Genomic DNA, 25,954 nt, shown 5'->3' on the forward strand with positions numbered 1-25,954 from the left:
ACTAAAGAAACTTCAAAGATTGGTAGCATCCGGTATTGGTAAAATACAGATTAAAAAATGTTCTCATATATGCAGGACTATAAACTGGTATGATTTTTTGAAATGTATTTTTGTATTGTCTACAAAAGTTAAAATTTAAATGTACATTCCCTATGGTCCAGAAAAACAAAAAATTAGAAACCTAATATTCATCAAAATTTAATACTATTTATTAATATTAAAGCTAGGTTATGTTGCAGTAACGAATGAACCACAAAATCTCACCATAAACACCAAAAATGTTTATTTCTTGATCATGCTATACATTCATTATGAGTTGGCAGGGATTTTGCTCTACAGAGTCACTCAAGGTCCCAAGCTGATGGGGACTTCACTCTCTTCACGTTCACATCTCTGTGCTTGGCTTTCAGGGGGAAAAAAGATCTGGAGAGTAGCACAGGGGTTTTTTACTTCCTCAGCCCAGAAATGACACTTGTCACATCCACTCACAGTCTACTGGCCAAAATTAGTCACATTGGACCTGCCTAACAGAACTTTAGTTTTCCCAGAGCCCAGGAAGGAGGAGAAAATAAGATATTAATAGGCTCTAAACAACTCTACCCCAACTACACAGTGAGACAGATACATATTTATCAACCTTGTATCTATCTCTGTAATGTACTATCAAGTAAAAAGAACACCCACCAAATATACTATATATAGTTAACCTTATTTTGTGAAAAAGAAACATCTCCACGTTTCTAGATAATATTTTCAGATATTAAGTTCTGCTCTTTTATTCCTCCCCATTTCCTTCCTTTTCTTTCTTCCTATTCAAACAGATCAAAGGCTCTGTGTTTCCTATCTTGAGGACAATGTGGCAGGATGACAGCAGAAGACTACGGACTCCAAAATCTAGATCTTTAGTCCAGAGATGCATCCTGAGCTTCATGTATCACAAAGGCACTTCCCTACTTCAAAGTTCTCCTCGGGTGGCTCAGATATTTCAAAATGTACTCAATATCTTCTTTCTGTAAACTTGCTCCTCATCCCATGTTCCTTAATCTCACCATATCACATCCCCATCTGTTCGGAGGCCAAGGTCATAACCTGAGGTATGACCTCATTACACAATCACTAGGTCCCGCACACCTCTCAAATCCTTCCACCTCCTTCTCTACACCTCCATGACCATCTTCATCTTTCATTAAAGTGACAACCTCTGATCTTGTCTTTTGCCTCCAGGGTTCCTCCTCTTCAATTTATTCAGAAGCGTAAATCCGACTGTGTCACTCCCTTATGTAAGTCCTTTAACTCATTCTCCATATTTCTCATCATAAAATGACTTTCAAAATCACTCAAGACACCATACTTACTGCCTTACAAGCCTCATTCTCACAGTCTCTACTGTCCTTCTTTCCAAAATGCATGCATTCTCTCACCAAGCATTTACATGTCTTGCCTGGAATTCCTTATCTACCTATGCTGGATTCATGTCCATTTCTCTAATGGGTTGTTTTGATGTGTCCTGGTTACCAAAGTGGGTTCACGTTCAAGAGCTTGACAGAGTCACACCTTTGTGCAATTCAGGCTCAAGGCGAGGGCTTTGAGAGGACAATTCCTGTCCTAATAGGGAGCCTTCCTAGACTCTCTTTTCAAAGGTAGTTCCTCTCCCCGCCTTCTCTATCTCTTTTATCTTCAATTTCTGTGTCGTGATAATTTCCTTCATAGCTCTTAATACAACTTGTAATTTACTTTTAACTTACTTATTTCTCTCCCTTATCTCCCTCACTCTTACTAAATTTCAAGCTCCATTAAAGATCTTGCGTATCTCCTTCACAGCAGTATCCTAAGGGTATACAGAGGGCCTCAAAAAAGTCCTTCTGGATGAATAAATTAAAGAACAAGTGATAGTAATAACAATGACAACACCTGATTATGGTCTTACAGTCCTCAGTCAAGAACCATTTAGTAAATGGCACCCTATTTTTAGTTTTGTTCGAGTGATATGAATCATTAAAAGGAGGTGGAAAATATAAGATTATCTCATTCTCAAAGAATTTATAACCTAGCTTGCGATATAGGCATACTTGCAACAATGTAAACCCGACACAGAACAATCCATGTGCCTGCTCGTGACCTCATTTTACCTATAACTTTTACTGTTCTGGGTTCTTTAAAGGAATTTTTAAACGTAATGCGTTATACTGATCAAGGAACTTATAAGTTGGAGGACCAAGATAGATAAGTACATATGAGGAATTATGAATGACAATATAAAGAATAGGTAATTAGATTCAAAAAGTCCTCTAGACAACAAATATTAGGCTTCCAATTTTCCCCCCGAGACACAGTTTCCTCATGTGTAACAAGGTTATCGCAAAGATCAAAATACAAATTATACGAATGTCTTCTGTAAGCTGTAGATAACATTACAGATTCAACATATGGTAATATTAAAAATCAAAATAAGTTAAACAAGACACTCAGAAAGCACAAACGTTGTATTATTCAAAGGCGTTGCCCTTGGTTTTTCATTGTTCTTACTTAATTTTAACTGCAATATTCTTAAACATGAAGGGAAACCTTTATCAGGCTTGTGGAACTAAGGAGCATTTCTTGGTCAAGAATACCTTTCCTTGTGGCTCACACATTTTCTTTCATTTAAACAAGCAAGTATTAAATACTATTTAGCACTGTGTGATGTGAGGTGGAGAATACAAAGTGAAATAAGATTCCTTTCCAGAAAGAAAGATGCAAGTTAAGAGATAAGATGCAAAACAAGTAACAAACCTGAAGCCTGGCTCCCCGATGCCAATGGGAAGACATGGAGAGTTGCACAAAACAAGACGTAAAATCACTTTGTGAAAGTCTGTTTGACAGGTAATGCGCTCAACAAATATCGGTGGTCTAGCTTCCATCCTACAGGAGAGATTCTTACTTTTTACTTTATTCATTTCTGTATTCCTTGAAATATTAAGTTTGTGTAGCTTTTATAATCACAAAACTCTCTCTCTCTCTCTCTCTGGAAATTGCATACACAGACACACGCAACAACCACCACTTCAATACTCTGGGAAGTATCAGCCCCCCACCCTGAAACTGTTGTTGTATAGAAGTTTTTAGGAATATGAAAAAAATAGTTAAAATGTGACTGACAAAATGAGAACAGATTAGTGGTTGCTAGGGGTCAGGATGGGTGTAAGGGAGATGAGTGTGGCTATAAAAGTGTAACAGGAGGGATTCCTGTGGTGGTGGAACTATTCTGTACCTTGCCTGTATCCATGTCAATATCCCAACTGTGATGTCATACTCTGGTTTTGTAAGATATCACCACTGGGGGAAACTGGGTTACGGGTATAAGGATCTCGCCATATTATTTCTTACAACTGCATATGAATCTAAAATTATCTCAAAAGTTTAATTTTAAAATAATAGCAACATTATAACCAACTGAATAAAATCAGAATCCATGAGCCCATACTGGTATAAATAAATGAATAAACAAGCAGGAGAGGACAAAGCTTTTTTTCACAGTAGACAGCTAACTAATAAATTCTAAAAAGAAAAGAATTAGAAATTCATCATTTGGCAATCATCAGAGTAATGATTCATTCATCCAAGAAATATCAATGGATGCTAAAACTAGATGTTAAAATTTGATGAGAACAGACTATTTCCTACAAAAAGGGAAAAAATAGTTTTTTTCACAGTGGAGAAACCTGGCAGACTTCAAAAGTAATAAAAGTTAACATCACCAGTAATGGAACAAATCAACATCATGTGCTCCTTGACAGGATGCAGTGAGAAGCACCACAGCAGCATTTCTATGTTATTTTGTCAAAGATAAATAATACGAATCTAATTATGAAGAAATATCAGATGAACCCAGTGAGGGACATTCTATAAAATGCATAGCCTGTGATCTTTCAATGACAAGGTCATGTAGGTCAAGAAAAGACTGAGGGACTGTTCAAGATTGAAGATGATTCAAGAGGTATGACAACTAAACACAACCAGTGACCCTCGATTGGATTCCTTTGCTACAAGGAACATTATTGGAAAAACTAGTTAAACTTGAATGCAGTCTGTGAATTAAGTGGTAGTTTATGTCTCAGTGTTAATTTCCTGATTTTGATGGTTGTATTGAAGTTATGAAAGAGAATGTCCTTGTCTGTAGGAATTACACAGTATTCAAGGATGATGGGGCATCACGCTGGCAACTTAACAAATGGCTCAGGGAAAATGTTCCATAGGTTCAGCAAACTCTTCTGTGAGTTTGAGATTGTTTCAAAATAAAAACTGTTTATTATAAAGAATGCAATTGACAATTTTCTCTGCAGTCTAGAGCTCAAGAGATCGTGGTGTGCCCAATTTCTGCTAACTCTTCCAATGAACATACAGTTAAATGAGGATAGCAATGACTGAAAATGCAATTCTCTAAATCAGGGGTTGGCACACTTTTTCTGTAAAGGGTCAGAGAATAAATATTTTAGACTTCGAGCGACAGTCTCAGCTGCAAGTATTCGATACTGCTGTTGCAGTGCAAAAAACAGCCATGAACAATACATAGCCCTGGTGAGTGTGACTGTGCTCCAATAAAACTTTAATTTATGGACGCTGAAATTTGAATTTCATATAATTTTCATGTTTCACAAAATACTCTTTTTTCCCCAATCACTAAAATGTAAAACCCATCTTTAGCTCATAGGTCATATAAAACAGGTAGATTTTTGGCCAGTGGGTCTTAGTTTGCCAACCTCTGCTTTAGATTTGCAAATGGGTCTTTATCTGCCATATCACTAAACAGATGAGCAGTAAGTAATCTGTGAATATGAGCATTATCAATGTGAGAATTCGAGAATTTTATATGCAGACTATACAAAGTACAGATGAATGTTACAGACTGAATGGTCCCTGCTTTGGAAGACTGATGAGCCATTCTGGCTCCTCGTTACACACATTTCTTCTGTCAGATGGTGCCTGAATCCAAGTCCATCCCAACACACAAACTGACCCCAAGCCTTCCTAGGGTTTGGGATCAGGTAAACTCGGTGTTAAAAAATAAGCAATTTGGTTCAAACGGTCTTAATGTAAAAATGTTCTGCTTACCTTGGTATAATGAAGGGACCTGATCGAGGAGCATTTCTACGGTTTTTATCTAGCACAAGTCACACTCTGGGTTTAAGAAGAAGGGCTGGAAACAGTATCAAAATTCCATTTCAGAAGCTGAGAGACTAATGGAATAAATGAGAAAGATGATGAACAATGGAACCTAAAGCAATAGCTAACTGGGAAAGAGGATGGGAAAACTGATAAGACTCACTAATTGTATAACGTTAGCTGAGGTTTTGAGTCTAGGAAATTACGGTTTCACTAAAAAAAAAAAAAAAGCATGGTTAATTTGTGAAGAAGACTCCTGAGACATTTGATTTCTAACAATCTTACAACCACCTAAATTTAAAGGTTCAGTATTCTATTCCAAATACTCATTGAGACATTCATTTGAATAACCATTGTTATTTTTCCCGTCTTAGCAATATATTGAAAATACAGTTAGCATATAACTGGAAGATACCTACCACTTTTATCCTGTTAGTCATTAAATCTAAAAACATAAAGACCACTGTAACTTTATAAACTCCTAGTGAGAGTTTTCTATAAAGTCATTGTAAAGTTTTTATAAAATCAGTTTTTCCAAAAGAAACTCACTCTAATAGTTATACTGCTGACAAGTGAAGTATTGTCCTAAGATGTTACCTCTCCTTTCATGCAACACAAACCACCACCTCTTGTACACTGGAAAGACTTATGACTCAGGTTGAAAAAAAAAGCAGTTCTGAGCTGGGGAAGCATATGGTGGCTTCACCTGTGAGTTCAGAAGCCCTTGTGGCAGGAACAGAAAAGAGGTCAAAGAATGCAGGCACCATGCAGTGCAAGGATGACTCTCCAACAAAAGAAACAGCACTGACCAGAACCACACATTAGCAAACACTGATTGAGAATGATTTATTAAAGTCCAATTAGTATGTTTTTAAATTTCAAATAGTCCACATCTCCTTCAGAATAAATGCGCATGAGTAAAAGTCCAAGTTCATTTGGTTCCCTTCCACTATAAAATGTTCTGTATTTTGTGTAAAGTCTGTGCAAACACCTTTCTGCTAACCGGTTCCCCATATTCTTTCCAGTTTGGGCACTTGTTGAGTCTGCCCTCTGCTCAAATGGTGACCATGCACTGACCTCCTCCTTCCTAAATAACCATTCTTCTTCTGGACATCTCTCTCTCAAACATACTCCTGACTTTCCCACACCTGCTTCGTGACTGTGACTTTACTGGTTACTTATTACGACAAACTGGTGCAATAATTAGTTTACCCGGACAGTTGAACAGGTATCACCTAATATGGCGGCATCTGTGGGGGTGACCTTAGAGAATACACAGTATCCAGTCACATACCAACACGCTCAACCCATTTGCTACAGAAGCTATTTAATATGAAGATGATCCTTTATTCACTCGGCACGTTTGATTTCTTGGCATTGTCTTCAATTCTACACTAGAGTTGTGGCTACCGAGAGTTGGATCATCCATTGCTCAAATGAAATTTGGAATTGCTAGACATATTAAGTAGGGTATCCTGGCTATTTGTGGCAGTTGACTGTTTCTAGTCCATCTTGTTATATAAAAAAGTCACTCTCAACTAAAGTAACCACTGCATTTCCTTTGTAAAAAGGTAATTTAACTGGCTTTCCTCACAATTGCCACCTACATAGGGCAAAAGCAGGAAATCCCCTTTTATAAAAGGTAAGAGCATAAAAAGACATTTCACATTAAAAGAAAAAATCCTTCATGGGAATGTGTCCTAAGTAAATAATCAATTACATGGACAAAGTTTTATGTACATAAAATTTTTGCAACATTATTTATAATAGTGAAAATTAGACATAACCTAAGTAGTCAACAATACAGGAATGGTTAAATAAACTGAGTTGCATCCATTAAATGGAATATTATATAGCCATTAAAATTGTGTTTTTGTAAAATTTTTAATGCCATAGGAAAATGTGGCAATTATGCAGTGGAAAAAACAAACTGGTTATAAAACTGTTTACAGTATGATCCCAATTATATAAAAAGGTATATAATATACATATAGGCATACACAGGGGAAAAGCTGTTAATGGTGGTTACTTCTGGGTTGTGATATTATCAGTATTTTTTCTGAATGTTTTATACATTTCTGTATTTTTCAAGTTTTCTACAATGACTATGTATTATAATACAGAAAAACACAGGTCATTAAAAAATTCCTCTGATGAACTAATAATTAGAATGTACTTGGATATTATAAATATGTGGGAACAATACCACTGTGCTCATCTCTATAACTTTTATAGAGTACAACATATTCTTCTGATAATAAACTTACATTCCCTGTTTGTTTTATACATGTTACAACACTTTAATAAAAAAGGTAATATTGTGATTAGATCATTGTTTGTTTCATAACCTAAACAAATACTGGCTTTGACATCTAGGTTTTTCTATTTCCTAGAAGATTTAAAATTAATACCCTTTTATCTTTTTAAGTACAGCATACTGCATACATACATTACATGCATGCTTTCTAGAAAAGTAATTCTAATTTACAGTTTTCCTACATAAGGAAAAAAATGGAGTTATGATCGTTTAAAAACAGTCTATAGTCTTATCCATCACAAGCATGCTGATAGGCATAAACATGTTTATTAAATGAAATGTATCCTTTAAAAAGAAAAACAGGGAAGCCTGCATGTAAATGAAGTTGTGGATTCAATTAGTCAGAATGGATTCTGACTTGCACCAAACCACACAAAATCTTTTGAAGACTAGTTAGTGTAGTGTAAATGGACACTCCAGAGTCTGTTTATGAATTCTATTGCAAGGTCTCCACTTTCTACTTTCAAAACGAACGGGGAGTAGGATGAGGGATGTCCCATAAGCTAATTTTTCAATATACATCAAGTCTTGGTGGGTCTAGGAACAAATACTGCCATGGGTTAGTGTTTAAGCACACGAGTGTGTTTTTCCTCTCTCTCACACCTCACCCTGCCCGTGCCTTTGGGAAGGGGGAGGATGATCATCCCTCAGTAGATGATGGCCGCGTCTCATCTTAGTTAGTTTCCTTTCTAAACCACGGAGTGGTCGTTGCTGTGAACTCCAGCCAGAATGGTGTGGTTGACGGAGGACGCTGAGCGGTCGGAGCCTTCCGTGGGGCCGCTGGTGTTCTCACTGCGCTGGCAGCAGAGGATCTGCCTGAAGGTGGCGCTCATCTCCTTGTCGCGGTAGGAGTAGATGATGGGGTTCATGGCAGAGTTGAACTCGGCAAGCAGAAGGAAAAACTTCTCATAGGCCAGAACGTCACACTGTGGGCAGCACACGTCAAGAAGTAACAAGACCAGTCCAGGAGTCCAGCAGATGATAAAGGCACCTGCGAGGACGGGGAGCGGGATCAGGAGGTTGAAAAAAAGAGAGAACAGAAAAATAGAATGATGAGGCAAACAGCCATGGGGTGACACGATTTCAGTTCAAGGTAAAAATACTGAGCTTCAAAGCCACAGGATCATCATTTGCAATAAAACGTTCATTTTCTGAAATAATCAGAAAAGGTTTTGACGATAAAATGAGCAACTGAATAAAATCTCATTAATTCAGACCTTACTAAAATTGAGTATTTCTGAGACACTGATGATGATTATTTTGAGCAAAACAGAGTTTGCTAAGCAACTGCGGTATGAAATAGACATCCTGCAGTCAGGATACACACTTTGATACTTATAAAAATACAGGGTTTTTTTTGTTTGTTTGTTTTTTGAGGTACGCGGACCTCTCACTGTTGTGGCCTGTCCCGTTGCGGAGCACAGGCTCCGGACGCGCAGGCTCAGCGGCCATGGCTTACGGGCCTAGCTGCTCCGCGGCATGTGGGATCTTCCCGGACCAGGGCACAAACCCGTGTCCCCCGCATCAGCAGGCAGACTCTCAACCACTGTGCCACCAGGGAAGCCCAAAAATACAGTTTTTAATAGTATAAGACTGTTTTCAGGCAAAAGCACTGTGACAAACACCCTTTAACGTTTAGTTGAGGCACAGTTTTTGGATTCGGTTTGACTGGGCTCAAACCCTTGCTCTGCTATTTAACAAACTGGGCAAACTTACGCAAATTACTTTCCTTTTTTAGTTGATGTAGAGTTGATTTACAACGTTGTGTTAGTTTCAGGTTTACAGCACAGTGATCCGGTTTTGTGTATATGTGTGTGTGTGTGTGTGTGTGTGTGTGTGTAGATACACATATACATGTACTCTTTTTCAGATCCTTTTCCATTATAGGTTATTACGAGATCCTGAACACAGTACCCTATGCTACGCCATAGGTCCTTGTGTTGGCAAATGAGTTTTTTACCTCAGTTTTCTCATCTGAGAAACAGAAATGATTCCATTTGCCTCATTTGGGGTGTGGCAGGAGTAAATGAGTGCCCAGAAAATAATCACCCAGTAAATCTTACCAGAAACAGCAGTAGCAATAATACTGTTATTACCTGCTCAGTGGCACGGGCCTGTTTGGAAATAGCAATTTCCAACAGTAAGATGCACATTTACTTTTATTTTAAGTCAACTATCACTTAAATGGTACTTTTCTATAGGCTTTACAAACATTAACTCACTTAATCTGTACTAAAGCTGTAGGAGATAGAAACTATTATCTCATCACCCAGAGGAAGAAACTGAGAAAGAGAAAAGTAAAATAACTTGCTCAACGTCACGGTCCTGGAGAGTGGCAGACCCGAGGCAAACCCCAGAGTTTCTGTTCTGCTCTTAAAGGCTGGCTCCAGAGTCCATGCTCCAGAAAACACTGTTATATTCCCACTTCTTAAATTAATAAAATTAAATCTTTTAAACCAAAATTTTATGCTCTAGATGTTTCCTATTTAAATTCTCTTGCTTCCCCAACTCTTCTAAATCATGAATATTTTACTATAACTCTAAAGGGATGGAAATGCAAATGATGTTCTTAGTTCCAACTTATTTAGCTCCTGAAACCACTCACTTGGCTCCCAGGGGAAATGGAGGTTGTGAAATAGCATTAAAATCTACCACCGTATTACCCCAGGAATGAGCTGGGGATCCTTGGCTAAGAGAACGTGAACTGGTGGGCACCATCATGTCCCATTACATCTTACGTGATGGGTCCCTTATGTGTAATTAGGCTACACAATGAGCAGACAGGGAGTAGGGATGATCCCAGAAGTGCATTTGAAGCTTTTGATTTAAATGGCACTGGCCTAGGTGAAGGCGGGCTTGGATTGGGGTCGTGAATTGGACTAGCCTCAAGGCATGAGTTTCACAAAATGTAAACAAACGAGATTTAGTCTCCAAACAGCCCAGTTTTGAATGTGAGCTTTCTTTTTTTGAAACTTTTCAGCAGGGAAATGAAAATAAAGCAAGGAGCAGAGTATCCCCATAAAGCTCTTTGTTCCAAACACAAATGTGTATTGGTTTTAAACCGCTGTTCGCTTTGAAGACTGGCCAAGGTGCTTCATTTTCTAATAAATACAATACCTTAGACTTTGCTTAGGGAGAAAAAAAAATATTTCAAAAATCAGGAGATAATAGCCAAGGAGCTATTTGAACTTCAAGTAAAAATGTTAATAAAGCATTCATTCCAAGTCCTTGAATTTCCTTGCTTGAAAATCACTCAGAAAGCTAAACATAAAGGAAAATCAAAGGAATGCCTCTTGAGTTTCAGAAATAATGCATTATTCATTGAGAAGCTGGGAAGGGAATTATTCTCAGGATGGAAAATGCTTGGATGGAAAATACATGGTCCCATTATTCCATTTACTTGGAAACTAAAAACATGCAGGCCCTTCATGAATGGGAGAGCATTCTTTCAAGTCTCCTTTCCCCTTTCTTTTATCAAAGCCCTAGTTGAGCTCAAATTCAGAGCTTGATTAGATACCAGCAACATGCATCTCAATAGATTTATTTTAAATAACACGATCTTTTTCTCCTTCCAGGCAGCAGAAGGGAAGACCCTTATTCTCATGGATTTGCTCAAGCTGTCTGACTTTCTTCAAAAGTGGCAGAATTCAAATACAGTCATTTGTTGTTTATAACTTCTTCTAATTTTTAAATTCAAAAAGAGCAAGATTTTTGCGATAAAACCCATGATGGTCTCAGGAACTAGCCCAATGGGCCTTATCAACCCTGCCAGGAGCCTAGATTAGAGACAGGAAGTGGGGACACCATAGCCTGACCAGGAGCTAATACACATGGGTGCTTCACTGAGGAACTCCCCTCCCTTCTTCTTCATTAAAAGGAACTGTTTTCAGTAGTTACTATAATTAGGCCCAACCACACCGTCTCAACACTCTGTGTTTGGATCTTCGAGACCTGATTGAGTAATTTAAGAGACTCATAGTACAGGCCTCAAAAATCAACATCTAAAATCAATCATACAGAGCTTTTCCTTCTCCCTCCCCTCTCTTTCACAGAGGTGCCGAGGATCAAACTGACCAAAAGCTGAAGGTGGACTACCTCAGTGGAAAATGGGCCCTGGAAAATTCCAAGTAAACAATCGTGATTGAACATTATGAGATCAACTTTGCTCAAATCACGGATTTACCACCAAGTTTCTAAAAACAAAAACTACAACCAAGCCCCTTTAGTAAAAAGGAGCCAACCATAATCCAGTTGGGTCATAGAACTTGAGATGTGCATTGGGGACCCTTGATCTGTAACCTGTGGACAGATTACCAACACATAATCTGTAGAGACTCAAGGGCACACCTATAAGGCAGGTTGATAAGAATGAAAAAAACCTCCATCTCCACATCTGTAAAGTGGAGAAATAATAGCTCTCTGCCTACTCCACAGGGTGTGGCAAGGATCAAATTGAGATAGATATGACACGTAAAAGCCCTCTACACACTGCACATCCACCTGACTACACTACCTATTGCCATCACGGGAAGCATAATGTGTGTAGACTGGTGTAGCACAGTTCCAGGGCAGATTTCTTCCAGGGCAAAATGTGGAAGCATGTTTTGGACCATGAAGACCTGGCATTTCAAAAAGTTCTGAGATGACACCATCCTAATGATAAGAGATTCCTAGGACTTGCAGTTGGATGTGACAAGAATAACAAGAAGGAAAAGAGAGGAACGCAGAGAAGCATGGAAGCCCCAAATCATTTTGGAGTTTCTCATGGGTCAGCTCAGTACCTACCAAGATGATGAATAAGATAATGTGGTACTCAGTAGGGACAGTCCTTTAGGTAGTTTGTATATTTCTGGAACATTTCTGATGGACGAATCCCCACAGATCAAGGCATAAAACCAAGGATGGTATGCAATAGCATGAAAGAAAGAGGAAGCACAAGTAGTTTGTGGTTGCTTATTATAAAGTCAGAAGCAGAAGTAGCAGAAGATAAGATGTTCAAGACCGTGAAGACCTTGTACATAGCCTGGCAAAGATATTTGAAATTTTTCCAGTCTAGCATTTATTCTCAGCCCCAGACACATACTACAACGGCCTGCAAAACATATAAGAAATAATGATCTTCATCTATCCTTCCTCCCATGAGATTTTAATTTCATTGGCCTCATTGGCCGGAGTCTCATTTAATATACAATGAGAGAAGGGAAGAAGAAAATGATGTGGATAAAAATAAAGGCAAAACCATCAGATATTTCCAAATTCCAGAGGTGAAAGAAAAGCCTGAACACAAGCAGTGGCAATGGGAGAAGAGAGGTATGAAAGGATTGGAAAAGTATTTAGAAGATGGACCGCATGGAATGGATGAGAAAGATATGAGTCTAGAATGATTCCTAGATGTTCCATTTGGGTGACAGAAGGATGGTGCTACCTTCCACTGAAGGAAGAAATACAGGAGAAAGTATCAGTTGGTGTTTTCTCAGGGTAGGTGAGGAGAACACAGATGGTGCCCTAGGTTTTATTTATCTTCAGCTTGAGGTACCTGCATGACTTCAGATGGAGATGCCTTAAAGACACCCTGATGGGCTCATGGCAATTTGAGTCCTTTAAGACTGTTTCTCGGTGGGCTGAACAAGAGTGGTTACATTTGGCATGATTTGCCAATATTGCAGGTAACATGGGGAGGAGAATAATCAAAATATATCTGTCGTTTGGAATAAATAGCAGAAGTCACCCTTCCTCGAGCGAGCTTCAGTCCTTTCTTCTACATCTGTCAAACCAGTCTGTGAGGGCCCCGGTGCCCACGAAGATGGAAGGAGAGATGCTGGAATGTGGACGCAAAAAGCAGTGAGGAAGGAGGCTGTTTTGGAAGAAGGGGTCACAGCTGCAGAGCAAGATCAGATTACCACACCTTCCCTGAAATCTACACACCCCCATCAGCTGAATAATGCTTACCATCTGGTCTCACAATTAGAGGCTTTTTTCTAGAGGGACTTTTTCCTAACTAGTTGAACTTTGCTTATATTTGGAACATAAGAACCAAAGTTAAAAAGAAAAAAATGTCTGACAGAGAAGACCTCAAGGGAGGGAGTCCAAGGTTTTTGATGAAAAAAACAGAAAGCACTTCCAGTCTGGTTGGCAAATTTGTGTTTTGACAAAAAAATCAGACATCTCACAGATCTAAAACGAGTCAAGATAAATCCATCCTACACCGCTGCTGTGTCCAAGTTAACCTCTCCTTGGCCTCGCTCTTCTTGCTTCTCAAATGAGGATCTCAGTCCTCCCTACGAAATCCATGCGTGTTAAACCATGTTAAGATGGGTCCCCGCCTCTCCTCTGCCCCCCTAAACATGCTTTCGGATTTCCACCCAGCTCTGTCTTGGAGTGAACTAACTAGAATAAGACTGGTTCACCAGAGCATTACTACCCACTAATATCTAAAAAACAATGCTACTCTAAATGCCTAACAAAGGTTTTTCTTATAAGCCCTTATCATTTTTAAGTAACAGATATATTTTAAACTTAAAATAATATATAATTTATATATATGCATACATACATATATACACATACATATACTATATAAATGTATATATAACAAATATGTATGTGTGTCACATACCCATACACATTCAAAACAGTCACTGCGTCTTAGTGTCTTAAAAAAGACAACAACAAAAAAAGACAATGAGATTTATTTTCTTTCACACGAGACCCAACGAAAAAGGGATAATGTCACTTGCATATTCTTCACATAGGAGATAATTCACCATTCTCAGAACAATTAAATCTGTTTTGCCTCCTAAACATAGTGATTACAAAATTTTTCAAACACAGATTTCCCTCCCTTATTTGAAAAATGATCAATCTTAAATCTCACAGAAAATCAGTGTTGTCAGCCACAGTTCAACACCGTCTAACTGAGAAAATGATACTAAACTTATTGCATGACTGTGGTCTAGCTGTTACCAAAGTGATTTGAATAATACTTATCCCTTAAAGGATAAATGAAACTCCCCCTGCCCAGAATCTTTCCTTAGAAAAAGTTCAACATAAACAGGGAATTTGTAATTGGTTTTACAACATATTTAATTTTTCAGCTATGAATTAGGATTCTCCCCAAATGGTACAAGTCTAAACGACCACTGAAATCTGGCTGAAAATACGCACAGAAGATAGCTGATGACAGAATCCTGTGGATTTTATTCTTTGCAGTTCATGAACTACTGGATGTAGTAGTTCATGGATCGACAAGATATGTGTTACCCAGAAGACAAAATTCGAGGACGAAAAAACATAATGGAAATTTAATTTATAATTCATTATTTTACTAACAAAATGAGGGGAAAAATTAAAATTTAATCCAAAAGCATATTCAGAAATATTCTTGCAATCTAAAAATGTTTATTTAAAAATTATGTATGTGTTTATGTGTGTATATATATATATATAAATGGTTATATATATATATATATACTTAATGGCTGAAAGACACAGAAAGAAGAAGAGCAGAAACTGTAAATATGATAGTGCATTTGGAGACTGGCTATGTCTCTTACAGTTGCTAAATGCTCTGAATTGATGCTTATGAAGTACAGACTCTTGGCAGAGTAGGAGGGAGGCATAGTCTGTTCTACAGCGAGATAGCTGTGTGCCTAAGATATCTCTTGTTATCAGAAACTTGTATTAAAAAGTTCTTTTTAAGCGATAAAAATGATTATTCAATTGGGAAGTGGGCATTTAGGCTAAAGACTTCCAAATTCAAATCATAAACATATTTTTGTACATGAGTTTCAATCAGTTTAACTACACGTTCAGAGGGAAATATCGGTTGCTCAAAACTAAGACAAAATATCACAAAGCAAGTTCTAACACATAAATCCTGAATAAAAATCAATCAGTTCTAAAGCCATCAAAATAAACTGCATCAAGATCACTTCTCAGAATTTATCCTATAGATATATTTACACATAATAAAATTGTGTATGTGCCAGGAATTCTTTGCAGCACTGTTTATTTTTAAAAATCGGAAATAATCTAGGCAACCACAAGTAGAGAAGTAAAATAAATTAAGTTGATTCATAAAGTGGGATTCTATTCAACTTTCTAAAGTTCTCAAGAAATTCTATCCTTACCAAATGATCTCCAAGATACACTGCGAAATAAGAAGAACAAGGTGTTAAAACATACACATAAAATGGTATCAATTGTGCTTTAACAACAGAGACAAAAAAAGTGTGTGCACACGCAAACACAGATACCCTATAATAAGCTTCAGTTGAAGCTAACAGTCAATTAACTTTAAAAATGTTTAGAACACAAGATTATAAAAATGATACCTTCAATATTTTATTTGAATTTAAAATACCGATTTGTATTCATTTGCCAATCCTTTAACCCAGAACCAAGGCTTTATATTCGAATATGGGTCTGTTAACTGGAGTTCTGCATCACCTTCCAAGCAAAGCCACACCAATAAAGCATCACATACTAACTCCCTCCAAATTGGCTTCTTCAAAGTGGAGTCAGAACTTAAAATTCTTGCAAAGCAATTTGAGTACAAAAACCTTGCTGATTTTTTATGGTTTTCCCCACACTTACAGTTGTTCTCCCCAGCAAACTTAAAGCAGTTTCTTTTTGCAACTTGTCTTCATTGAATATTAACAAAGCCTTCCCCTTAGCTTTCCCAGAAACGTTTTCTCATTGCCCTCATTTTTATTAGATAACGTGATATTTACCTAGTTACATTATTGTTAGAATAACCTGGCACTTTAGGAGCAAAAATAATTGATTCTTGGTAACTGTCAGAGCTGAATGACTTGGTCTTAAGGCTATAGTCAACTAACCCTTTTTAAAAAATTCATCTAAATATATGAGTGTATACTATATGTCAGGTACTATTCTAGGTACTGGGGATGCCACAGTGAACCAAACAGAAAAAACTATCTCCCCTCATGGAGCTTAGGTTCTAGGAAGGGTGTGAAAGACCTTTACTAACAAAATAAATCAGTAAAATATCTTTCAGAGGAGGACAGTATTTGGAGACTATGGGAGAACAAGTGAGGAAGAAGCAGGGCAGCTAGAGGCTCACACAGTGATCCAGACAAGAGCTAAGGGTGGTTCTGAACATGAGAAGCTTGATGGTAAAGCTGATATGATTCGCTGATAGACTGAGTGCTAGGAAGAGGGAGAGGAGGGGAGGAAACCTGTAAGCAACTGAAGGAAAGGATTTAGCGATAAGGAGGTCACTGAGGACAGTTCAGTGGGTCTTGAGAATGTAAGCCTCATTGTAGTATATTCAAGAGTGAACAGGAGAGAAACTGGACCCTCCAAGTACAGACAAATCTTTTAGGCAGTTGTGCTGTGAAAGGAATAAGAGAAAAGTGGCTATGGGCATGAATTACTATGTTTTACAAAGTTTTTGTTAATAATCAAGTTGGTTAAGGGAAAGCTAAGAATAGGTATATACTCTGTATGCGTGTGTGTGTGCATCACATATCCCTCACATATATGTTCATATACATACAGATTTTTATTTTTTATTTCTTTATTATTATTTTTTTTTTTGCGGCACGTGGGCCTCTCACCGCTGTGGCCTCTCCCGCTGTGGAGCACAGGCTCCGGACGCGCAGGCCCAGCAGCCATGGCTCACGGGCCCAGCCGCTCCGCGGCATGCGGGATCCTCCCGGACCGGGGCACGAACCCACGTCCCCTGCATCGGCAGGCGGACCCTCAATCACTGCGCCACCAGGGAAGCCCCACGTACAGATTTTTAGATTGCTATATCAGAAATTGATTATTATCAATTATATCTAAACTGTATACTTTAAATATATGTAGCTTGTTATATGTCAATTATACTTTAATAAAAGCGGGAGGGGAAAAAGGGGGAGAGGGAGGCGGGGAGAGAGAGAGAAACTGAGATATGAAAGATTGAATTAGCACCAAATCATCTTTAGTTTGTTTTTCCCATCTGTTGGTAAGAAGCATCTGTCTGGCCCTCTCAGAAGCATGCAGGGAGCTTAGTGGCTCAGACTGTGTGTGTGGGCAGGGAGGGGGGCGGGGGCATGGTTGTCCAGCAATGTCCATGGCTGGGTGGTTGAGTCTTTCAATCCAAGAATGAAATGCTAGAAAGCTCTTTTGGCATCAGAACTTAAAGCTCATCTGCATTAAATATTATATTCTTATCTTAAAAGTACAGCTAACAGACTGGGGAAGATTTATAATCCTATTAATGAGGCATGAGTAGTAAATCCATGGACACACCGATATACTGTTGACAGAAGAGTCATCTGACAATCTTTTTGGAGGCAATTTGGCAATGTCTAAATTTAAAATGTCCTATCTAACAATTCCACCTGTAGAAATGCATCCCATCCAGAAATACTTGAAGCAGCATATACTATGAATACAGAATGCTTGATGAAGCAATATTTGTACTGGGGGAAAACTGTAAATCTAAACATTCGCTGACATTATATATAAGTGGAGTAGTAAGAAACCATCACACAGACTGACATTGCTCTACTGTACTGACCCACGTCAGGAGATACACAAATTGTATTAAGTCTGTAAGGTTACAATATTCCATTTGTTATAAAACTTCTATAGATATGCATATATACCTTACATGTATTACAAAAAAAGTCTAGAAGAATACACACCAGATTGTTGACAGGAGTTACCACAAGGAGGCAGGGTGGCAGTATGGACTTTAAATTTTAATGTAAATATTTTTGTAATTTTGGGTTTTTTACAAAGAGCATGTTTCTCTTTAATAATTAAGGAAACAGTTGTCAATATTCAGGCATTATTCCCACAGGCACTCAAGAAGCTAGTTGGGGGCTTCCCTAGTGGCGCAGTGGTTGAGAGTCCGCCTGCCGATGCAGGGGACACGGGTTTGTGCCCTGGTCCGGGAGGATCCCACACACCACGGAGCAGCTGGGCCCGTGAGCCATGGCCGCTGAACCTGCATTTCCGGAGCCCGTGCTCTGCAACGGGAGAGGCCGCAACAGTGAGAGGCCCGCATACCGCAAAAAAAAAAAAAAAAAAAAAAACAAGCTACTTGGTGAGGAAGAGGATGGATTAAGGCTCCCACAACAGGAGGATTTTAAGGGTCAGTATTCATATGTTATAGGAGAAAAGAGATAGGCCTGAGGTCACATACTGTTTCTTTCCCTTACTAGTTGTGTGACAATGGACAAGTTATTCAATGTCACTGAGCCTCAGTTTCCTTATCTGTCAAGTGGGGATACTATGTACTTTCAACACTGCTGCGAGGACAGAATGAGACACCCTGCAGGTAGAATACAAAGCGTGAGGCCACCTAGTAGGCTGCCTCCCTTTTTTCCCCTTTTGTTCTCCTTCAGGGAAAACTCAAGGAATAAATCTATAAGAAATATGGATATCCGGGGTAAACCGGTATTGGTTCTCCCAGCCTAGAGAGAGCAAACTGCGGGGCTGTGTTCTCTGGTACACTGCCACCTCAGCCACAAAGGGACCCTCAGCCTGCTTTCCTTCAGTTCAAGAACCTTCTGAAAGTCCCCACAAGCATTTCTTGATGAGCTCTCAAATTCCAGGTCATCCCCTTTCTTCTTTTAGTTGGAAATAAAAGGAGTATTTTCTTTTCATTTCTTACTTTTAGAGCCTACCTCATATGAAAAAGGATTTGAGGTAAGAGGCATATTAATCCTTGATTTTCCTATGCTTCGGGCAGAGGGGAACAATTTCTAAAGAGTAATGGGCCACCTTAGCCTGTTCTGCTGCTCTCGAGTTCTGGAAACAATGAAATCCTTCTGGCTTCGGAGAGCCTGGGAACACAGGAATGGAGACGCTGTACTCCGAGCCTGTTCAGAGCTGGCCAGCCAGTGGGGGGGCTCTGGGCAGCTTGCTCCAAGTTTCTCTGGGGTGGATGCTGCTGCCTGGGCACGCGACAGCGTGGGCCCCTCCATGAGGAGAGGCAGGACTGAGTCCCCCGGTCAAGGCCCAAGGCGGAGGCCAGATCCTCCTCCTAACTGTGAAGCTGGGTGAGGCTGTCTTGTTTTTAACGACAGGGTCTGAGCCAGCTGAGATGTTCGAAAAAAACAGGCAGGGAAGGAACTTCTTCAGGGAGCGGACGCAGCCCTCACATTTCTGTTGCCCACGGGTTATGGCTGAGGAGGGGATGGTGGGGACGGATCAGACCATGAAAGCACTGAGGGTGGGTGGTCAGCATTCGATGCCCTCCGGCCACCTCAGTAGGATTGGACCCCACCCTCCTGAAACAGCTGGGCTGCTGGGAAAGGGCCAGTGCTGAGAGAATTCCACCACACTCTAGTTTTGGCAAAAGGGGAAAAGAAAACAGATAAAACAAAAAATTTTCCTAAGAACAAATGAAGTCGAGAGGGGTTGCATGTTTGCTTTTGTAAGGAAAGGGAAGGGACGCTTTGGACCACCCCAGACATTTCTCTTGCTTTTCTCGTTACATTCACCCACCCACTTCATATACATTTCTTAATAAAAGACCTTAATCAGTTCGGGCTTACAGAGAGAAAAATCCTGTTAGGGAAGACATAAGCTGTGGCGATTCATCTGCCTACTTTTTGCTCCAAGCTGTCACTAAAATATCTGCTTCCAGTTTAGACTGGAGAGAGAAATGGACTTCCCTGATTTCATCCAGGGCTATGATGCCGACGTAGACCTTCAAGTCCAATTTGTAGAGTCTTGTTACCTCTTAAGATTTTAAACTCTGCTGATATTTTTCAGTGCTCTAAATTTTCAAAATTACTACTGATGGTTTCCTTTTAATAAACCTTTATTTTTCAGACACCTCCTATTTCTTCCAGTCTTTTGTGGCTTTTGATTTTAATGATGTAAAGTTATAAAGTGCAATTACACTTTTTAAATGCATTTCTACAAGGTATCTTTTATAATGCCCAGTTGAACTCAGGGGCAAGCCACATATGGAACATACACAAGGCATCTCAAAGTGTGAAATGTAGTTGCTTAGTCTGACTACTGACAGTTTATTCTGCAGTTTGCACTTAAGTATTTGATTTTTTAAAAATTCCCCATTGTGCTCCAGGGTACAACATGGAAAGTAACCCAACACTTAAATTGGTAAGAAAAACAAAGCAAAGGATCAGCAAAAATAGGACCATTCCATCTTATTAGATGGAATAGTATAAGATTAGAAAGTTCCAATAAGATGGAACTATTATTATTATAATACAAGTGAGGTTGCTTGATTAAAGACTTCTGAAGAGTGTACTACACATGAACATTTATCAAATAAATAATACATGTAAGCATGGCTTAAAAGTTGGGGCTGAGGGTGAGTAACTGGTATATGGATGTGCAACGTTTTATTCAGGCAGAAATTTTTTCCTGCATCCTGCCTTACCACCCTCCAACCCCCTTAGCATATTCACAAAGCTCCAACAGATCAGAATTGCACACAGATCATACAGGAAGAAACCTTTGTATCAGTGCTATCTCTTGTGTAAGTTATAGACACCTGTGTTCTCCAAACGAGAGTATTCTCATCATACTTTCCTTGATGAGCATAAGACCTATGGTAGAAGAAAAAAAAAAGACAACTAGAAAGATAGGGAGAAAGGCAGGATAAGCAGCAAGAAAAAGAATTGGGTTTTGACTAAAATGAGCTCTTTAAAGTTTTTTTTAACTAAGCAGATACCCACACTACTGTTGTCAATGACTGTCATCTCTACAGCACTGTTGTCGAATTTTCATCATTTGGGGATTATTTCATAGAAGTTACATAAAGTTCACAATCAGAGAAATTTTAGAGGAAGGAAGAAAATGTTTAATAGAAAAATGAGGGTTTCAAGAAATCCTACTAATAAAACTTGCAATCTTGCAAAAGTCATGTTCTCACCAGCCCTCAGATTGCATATATGTATTTCAGGAGTTGAAAAGACTGGTGGTTCTTAATCATTTCTATGACATCAGCCCCTCTCAGAGTCCAATGAAAGGCAATGCTCTATCCTCAGGGGAAAAAGAAGTGTCCTAAAACAACTTTTTGCTTACAATTCTAGGCAATCCACACCAAAATCTCTGGACCAAATTATTTTTTTGCAGTGCTAGTTGTGCTTTTAGGAATTTTAAGTCTGTTTGGCTTTGTCTAATAAGTTTGGAATTGCAGAACTCTAACAGAGAATTTACATAATTTGGCACTTTTATTCACCTATGTATGAAATTAAAACTTTTAAAATTCAGATTAATATGCACAAAGAAGCAGGAATTTAAATCCAACTTCAATACCAGTACTGTAGTGAGGGTTTCCACCCAGATGGAAATAGTCTACAGAGAGGCAGTGTGAAACTATAAAAAGAACATTACTTTTAAAATAAGGAGAACTGGATTAAAAATGTTTTCAAAGTTGCGAGGGGCATGCGAGGATCTTCTGGTTCACTCACTGCGTGCATTTATGAAATGAAGACAAGAGGTCTAAAAGAAAGGTCTCCCATGTTGCCCTTTCCACAAAACACACGCAATGGGACCATCTTTTGCCCCACACTGACTTCTCTGGGTCTCAGTTTCCTTATTTGCAAAATGAAAGAGATCCCTTACAGTCTGAATAGTCTATGGCTAATTAAACTACAATTTTTAATTTGTCCCTTTGCTACAGGAGTTAATTCTTATGTATGCTACAAGCTGCAACACTCATAAAATCAAGCCATTCATGGAGTCTACGTCACCTTACCTTCAAAACATCTGATGAATGTTTTCATCGCACTGGTGCAAAGAAAGAATAAGTTAATTCCTTGCAGTGGTAGCTACAACATAAAGTAACAGATTTTGATTGATACAAAAAAAAAAAAAACCTGATAATCCTCTTAGATGACTCAAACATGAGGCATTTAGTTTTTAACGCGATACAAATTATTCCAATAGAACACATGATGATTCTGGAGATGTCTGTAATTAATATTAATAGTAAAAAGTGCTGCTTCATTTTGTTACCCAGAGACAGCATACTATGATGCATTCTCTGCTTCACATCGTGGAATCACTAGGAATTTTAATTCACAATGAATCTTTAATTCACAATATTTGAAAAGGTTTTATTTTTTTTATAATCAAAACTCTAGGAAATGCTCATATTATAAAGTAAAAGATGAAAATAGCCATCCTTTTGGTTAAAAGAAAAAGGACCTATACTAAGATTGCTCAGAAGTTATTTCAATACAATTCAGTCCAGAAACAATAACACCAAGCGACTATGTTGTGCAAGACAGTGTGTGAAATGTCTTTGGGGGAGGGGGGAGGGGATGAAATAAGACATAGCTCTGGCTTGAAAAGCCTAGAAACTAAAGTTGAGAAGAAAGGCATTTTGTGCAGCCAAAAGGGAAACAGAAGGAGCACCAGAGGGAAGGAGAAAGGAAACAAGGCAAGAGAAAGTCACTGAGACTTTTCAAACTTGAATGTGAACATGAATCATCTAGGGATCTTATTAAAATACAGATTCTGGTTTAATAGATCTGGGATGGGGTCTGAGAGTCTGCATTGCTGACATGCTCCTAGCTAATGCTGATTTTACTTGTCCGTACATAACACTCCAGGCAGCAAGGGTCTGAAAGACCAGTACAACCCAACAGAACTTTCTGCAATAATAGAAATGTTCTATATCAGTTATCCAATATGGTAGTCACTAGGCACTGTGACTAGTGAGCACTTGAAATATGACAAGTGTGACTGAGAAACTTCATTGTAAAATTATTTCATTTTAATGAATTTAAATAGCCCTACGTCTAACAGCCATCCTGCTGGCGAGTGCAGGTCTAGATAGACTACGCAGTTAATTTAGAGCAAACTGCATGGTAGGCCTCAACTTCCTGCATACTTATGAAAATCAATCTAGTTTAGGATTTCTCAACCTGGGCACTAATGACATTTTGGACTGGATAATACTTTCTTGTTGAGGGGCTGGTCTTTCCAGTGTAGAATGTTTAGCAGCATCCCTGGCCTCTATCCACTAGATGACAATGGCACCCACCCTACTCATGAAAATAAAAAATGTCTCCAGACATTGCCAAATGGGGGGAGCGGGGAGGGCAAAGTCAGTGGTGGAGTAATGCTTTTATATAGAAAAGCATATGAGGTGAACAGCAACATCCTTAAATATGACCTAAGTATTTGCATTAGTTTTCTACTGCTTCCATAACAAATTATCCCAAACTTAGGAGCTCTAAACAACCAATTTATTATCTTATAGTTCTAAAGGTCAGAAGTCTGAGATGGGCTAAAATCAAAGAGTTGGCAGGGCTGGATATCTTTCTGGAGGCTTTAGGGAGAACCCATTTCCTCGACTTTTCCACCTTTCAGAGGCCGCCTGTGTTCCATGGCTCATGGACCCTTCCTCCATCTCCCAAGCCTACAATCCAACATAATCTCCCCACCTCAAGGTCCTTAATTTCATCACATCTACAAAGTCCCTTCTGCTGTGTAAGGGGACTTACAGGTTCCAGGGAGAAGAATACAGGTATCCTTGATAGGCTATTTTTCTCACTCTCATTGTATTAAAATGAAAACTTAAAACAGTAAATAAAGTTTTCCCCCAAAGTCCTGGAAAACTGTGATTTTATTCTGTGCTGCAAGTACTTTCCTACCTGAAAACATTTTATAGCATTTTCCATTCACACATAAATTCATCTAAGGGAGAATCAAGTTTTTCTACTTTTACTATTACAGTTCTCATGCACTGCCCCATGCCTCCCCAACCCTGTTGAGATCACTAGTATAAAATTATATTGTTTATATTTCTAACACTCAACAAATGAGAAAATATCACTTATTTCTAGATCTTCAGATTTTTCCTAGAATTTGAGAATTCCATTTATATATGTATATAGTTATTGTTCTAGTCCATTCACACTGCTATAACAAAATACCACAGACTAGGTAGCTTGTAAACAACACAAATTTACTTCTCATTGTTCTGAAGGCTGGAAGTACAAGATCAGGGTGCCGACATGGTCAGGTTTTGGGGAGAGCCCTCTTCTGGGTTGCAGACTGTCAGTTTCTCATTGTATCCTCACACTGTGGAAGGGGCTAGGGAGGTCTGTGGGGTCTCTTTTATAAAGGCACTAATCCATTCATAGGGGCTCCACCTTCAGCACCTCCCAAAGACCCCACCTCCTAAGACCATCACCTTGGGGGTTAGGTTTCAACAAATGAATTTGAGAGGGACACATCAGATTACAGCTGTTATATTTACTAATTCTTTAAATTTCCTTTAGATTTTTTTTTTATTATTTCCCTTAGAAATGAAATGAGTATTTGATTTTCTGAACCCTCATGCAAAATCTTCATCAGCAACTTCCCTGCATCTTTCAGATTTTTGCCCAAGGGCTGGGGCATTTTCAGTTATAATACAATTAGTGACTATGTTAATTAAATCAAGTTAGTGTTCAAAAATTTAAAAACAAATCCTTTCTTTAATCTGTTCCTATAAACTGCTCTTTAGAGTAAAAGCTTGCATCTGTCCAGCTGCTTCTGAAAGAGAAGGGTGATGAAGAGTAAATAAAGGCAGATGGCATCTACACTTAAGGTTTCTTTCTCTTTTTGAGTTTGATGTTCAAGATGTGACAAATTGTCTTTAAAAGCCCATTTTCCCAGTCTTGGGAAGTTAAGCTTGGTGAGGTTGACAAGAGGTCATGGTGGAGGAAGAAGTGGTGGCCCAAGGATAGAGCATTTGCTGACTCACTTTCCCACCACAAAGGGTGGCAAACTGAAACCAGGCTTTAATTTAACTCTTTTTCTGCACTTTCAAAGACACAAGAACTTCCATTCATGGAAGTCTATAGTGGTAGCATGATTAGAGAAGTGGAGGAAGGAGGGGGAAGAAGGAGCAGGTAGACTGTGTTCTGGTTTCATTTATAGGGAACTATGAGAGGTAGAAATGTACCAGAATAGAGTACTTTCTGCTGAAATAAAGCCACTGACCAAATTCATATTTTTCTATTATGGGTAGTCTTAGGGGTTTCCCTCCCCCAAAAGTCCACGAATGAGATTTCCATTCATGAAAAAGTCCGTGAATGGCACGAACAACTTTCTCCCTGCACCTCCCAGCTAAGTATTGATATAAACACAAACCCTGGAAAAAATAAAAGAGGCAACCAAAGAGAACTCTGAAATGCAGAAAAGGAAGGTGAACGGATTAGAGACCCTAGGACTAAATGCTCTTGCAATCCCAGACCTAACATAAGAAGGTCAGCCACGCCCAGACCTTCCAGACCCCCAAGCTAGCAACAGAAGGCAGCCCAGGTAGGCTCATTCCCCCCTCAGATCCAATGGGGTACCACCAACACCACCAGGCTAGCAAGCAGCTGGCAAAAGGGATAGATTGGGAGCACCACTGACAGTAAACAGCCAGGGAAAGCACTCTCCTTTCTCACCAGGCCTAAGACTCCCTTCGCCCAGTGAGAGACAGCAAGCAGCTAGCAGCACCAGCAAAGGGGGTCCTGACACAAAAAAGCCCCACCTGGAAAGTGTTCTCCT

The 25,954-nt window shown here is 39.0% G+C and overlaps 1 protein-coding gene across 9 annotated transcripts in view; it reads right to left on the reverse strand.

Moving 5' to 3' along the window:
- Positions 1 to 260: 260 nt before the first annotated feature.
- Positions 261 to 25,954, reverse strand: part of LPAR1 (lysophosphatidic acid receptor 1) — a 400,858-nt gene continuing 375,164 nt past the window's right edge. For all 9 annotated transcript variants that reach the window (XM_079927183.1, XM_079927182.1, XM_079927184.1 and 6 more), the window contains one exon: positions 261 to 8,450. In XM_079927183.1, the coding sequence (XP_079783309.1) occupies positions 8,149 to 8,450 (302 nt within the window). In that variant the 3' untranslated portion in view covers positions 261 to 8,148. The remainder of the gene's footprint in view (positions 8,451 to 25,954) is intronic.

This window comes from Stenella coeruleoalba (assembly GCF_951394435.1).
Source record: "Stenella coeruleoalba genome assembly, chromosome: 7".
Taxonomy (NCBI): domain Eukaryota; kingdom Metazoa; phylum Chordata; class Mammalia; order Artiodactyla; family Delphinidae; genus Stenella; species Stenella coeruleoalba.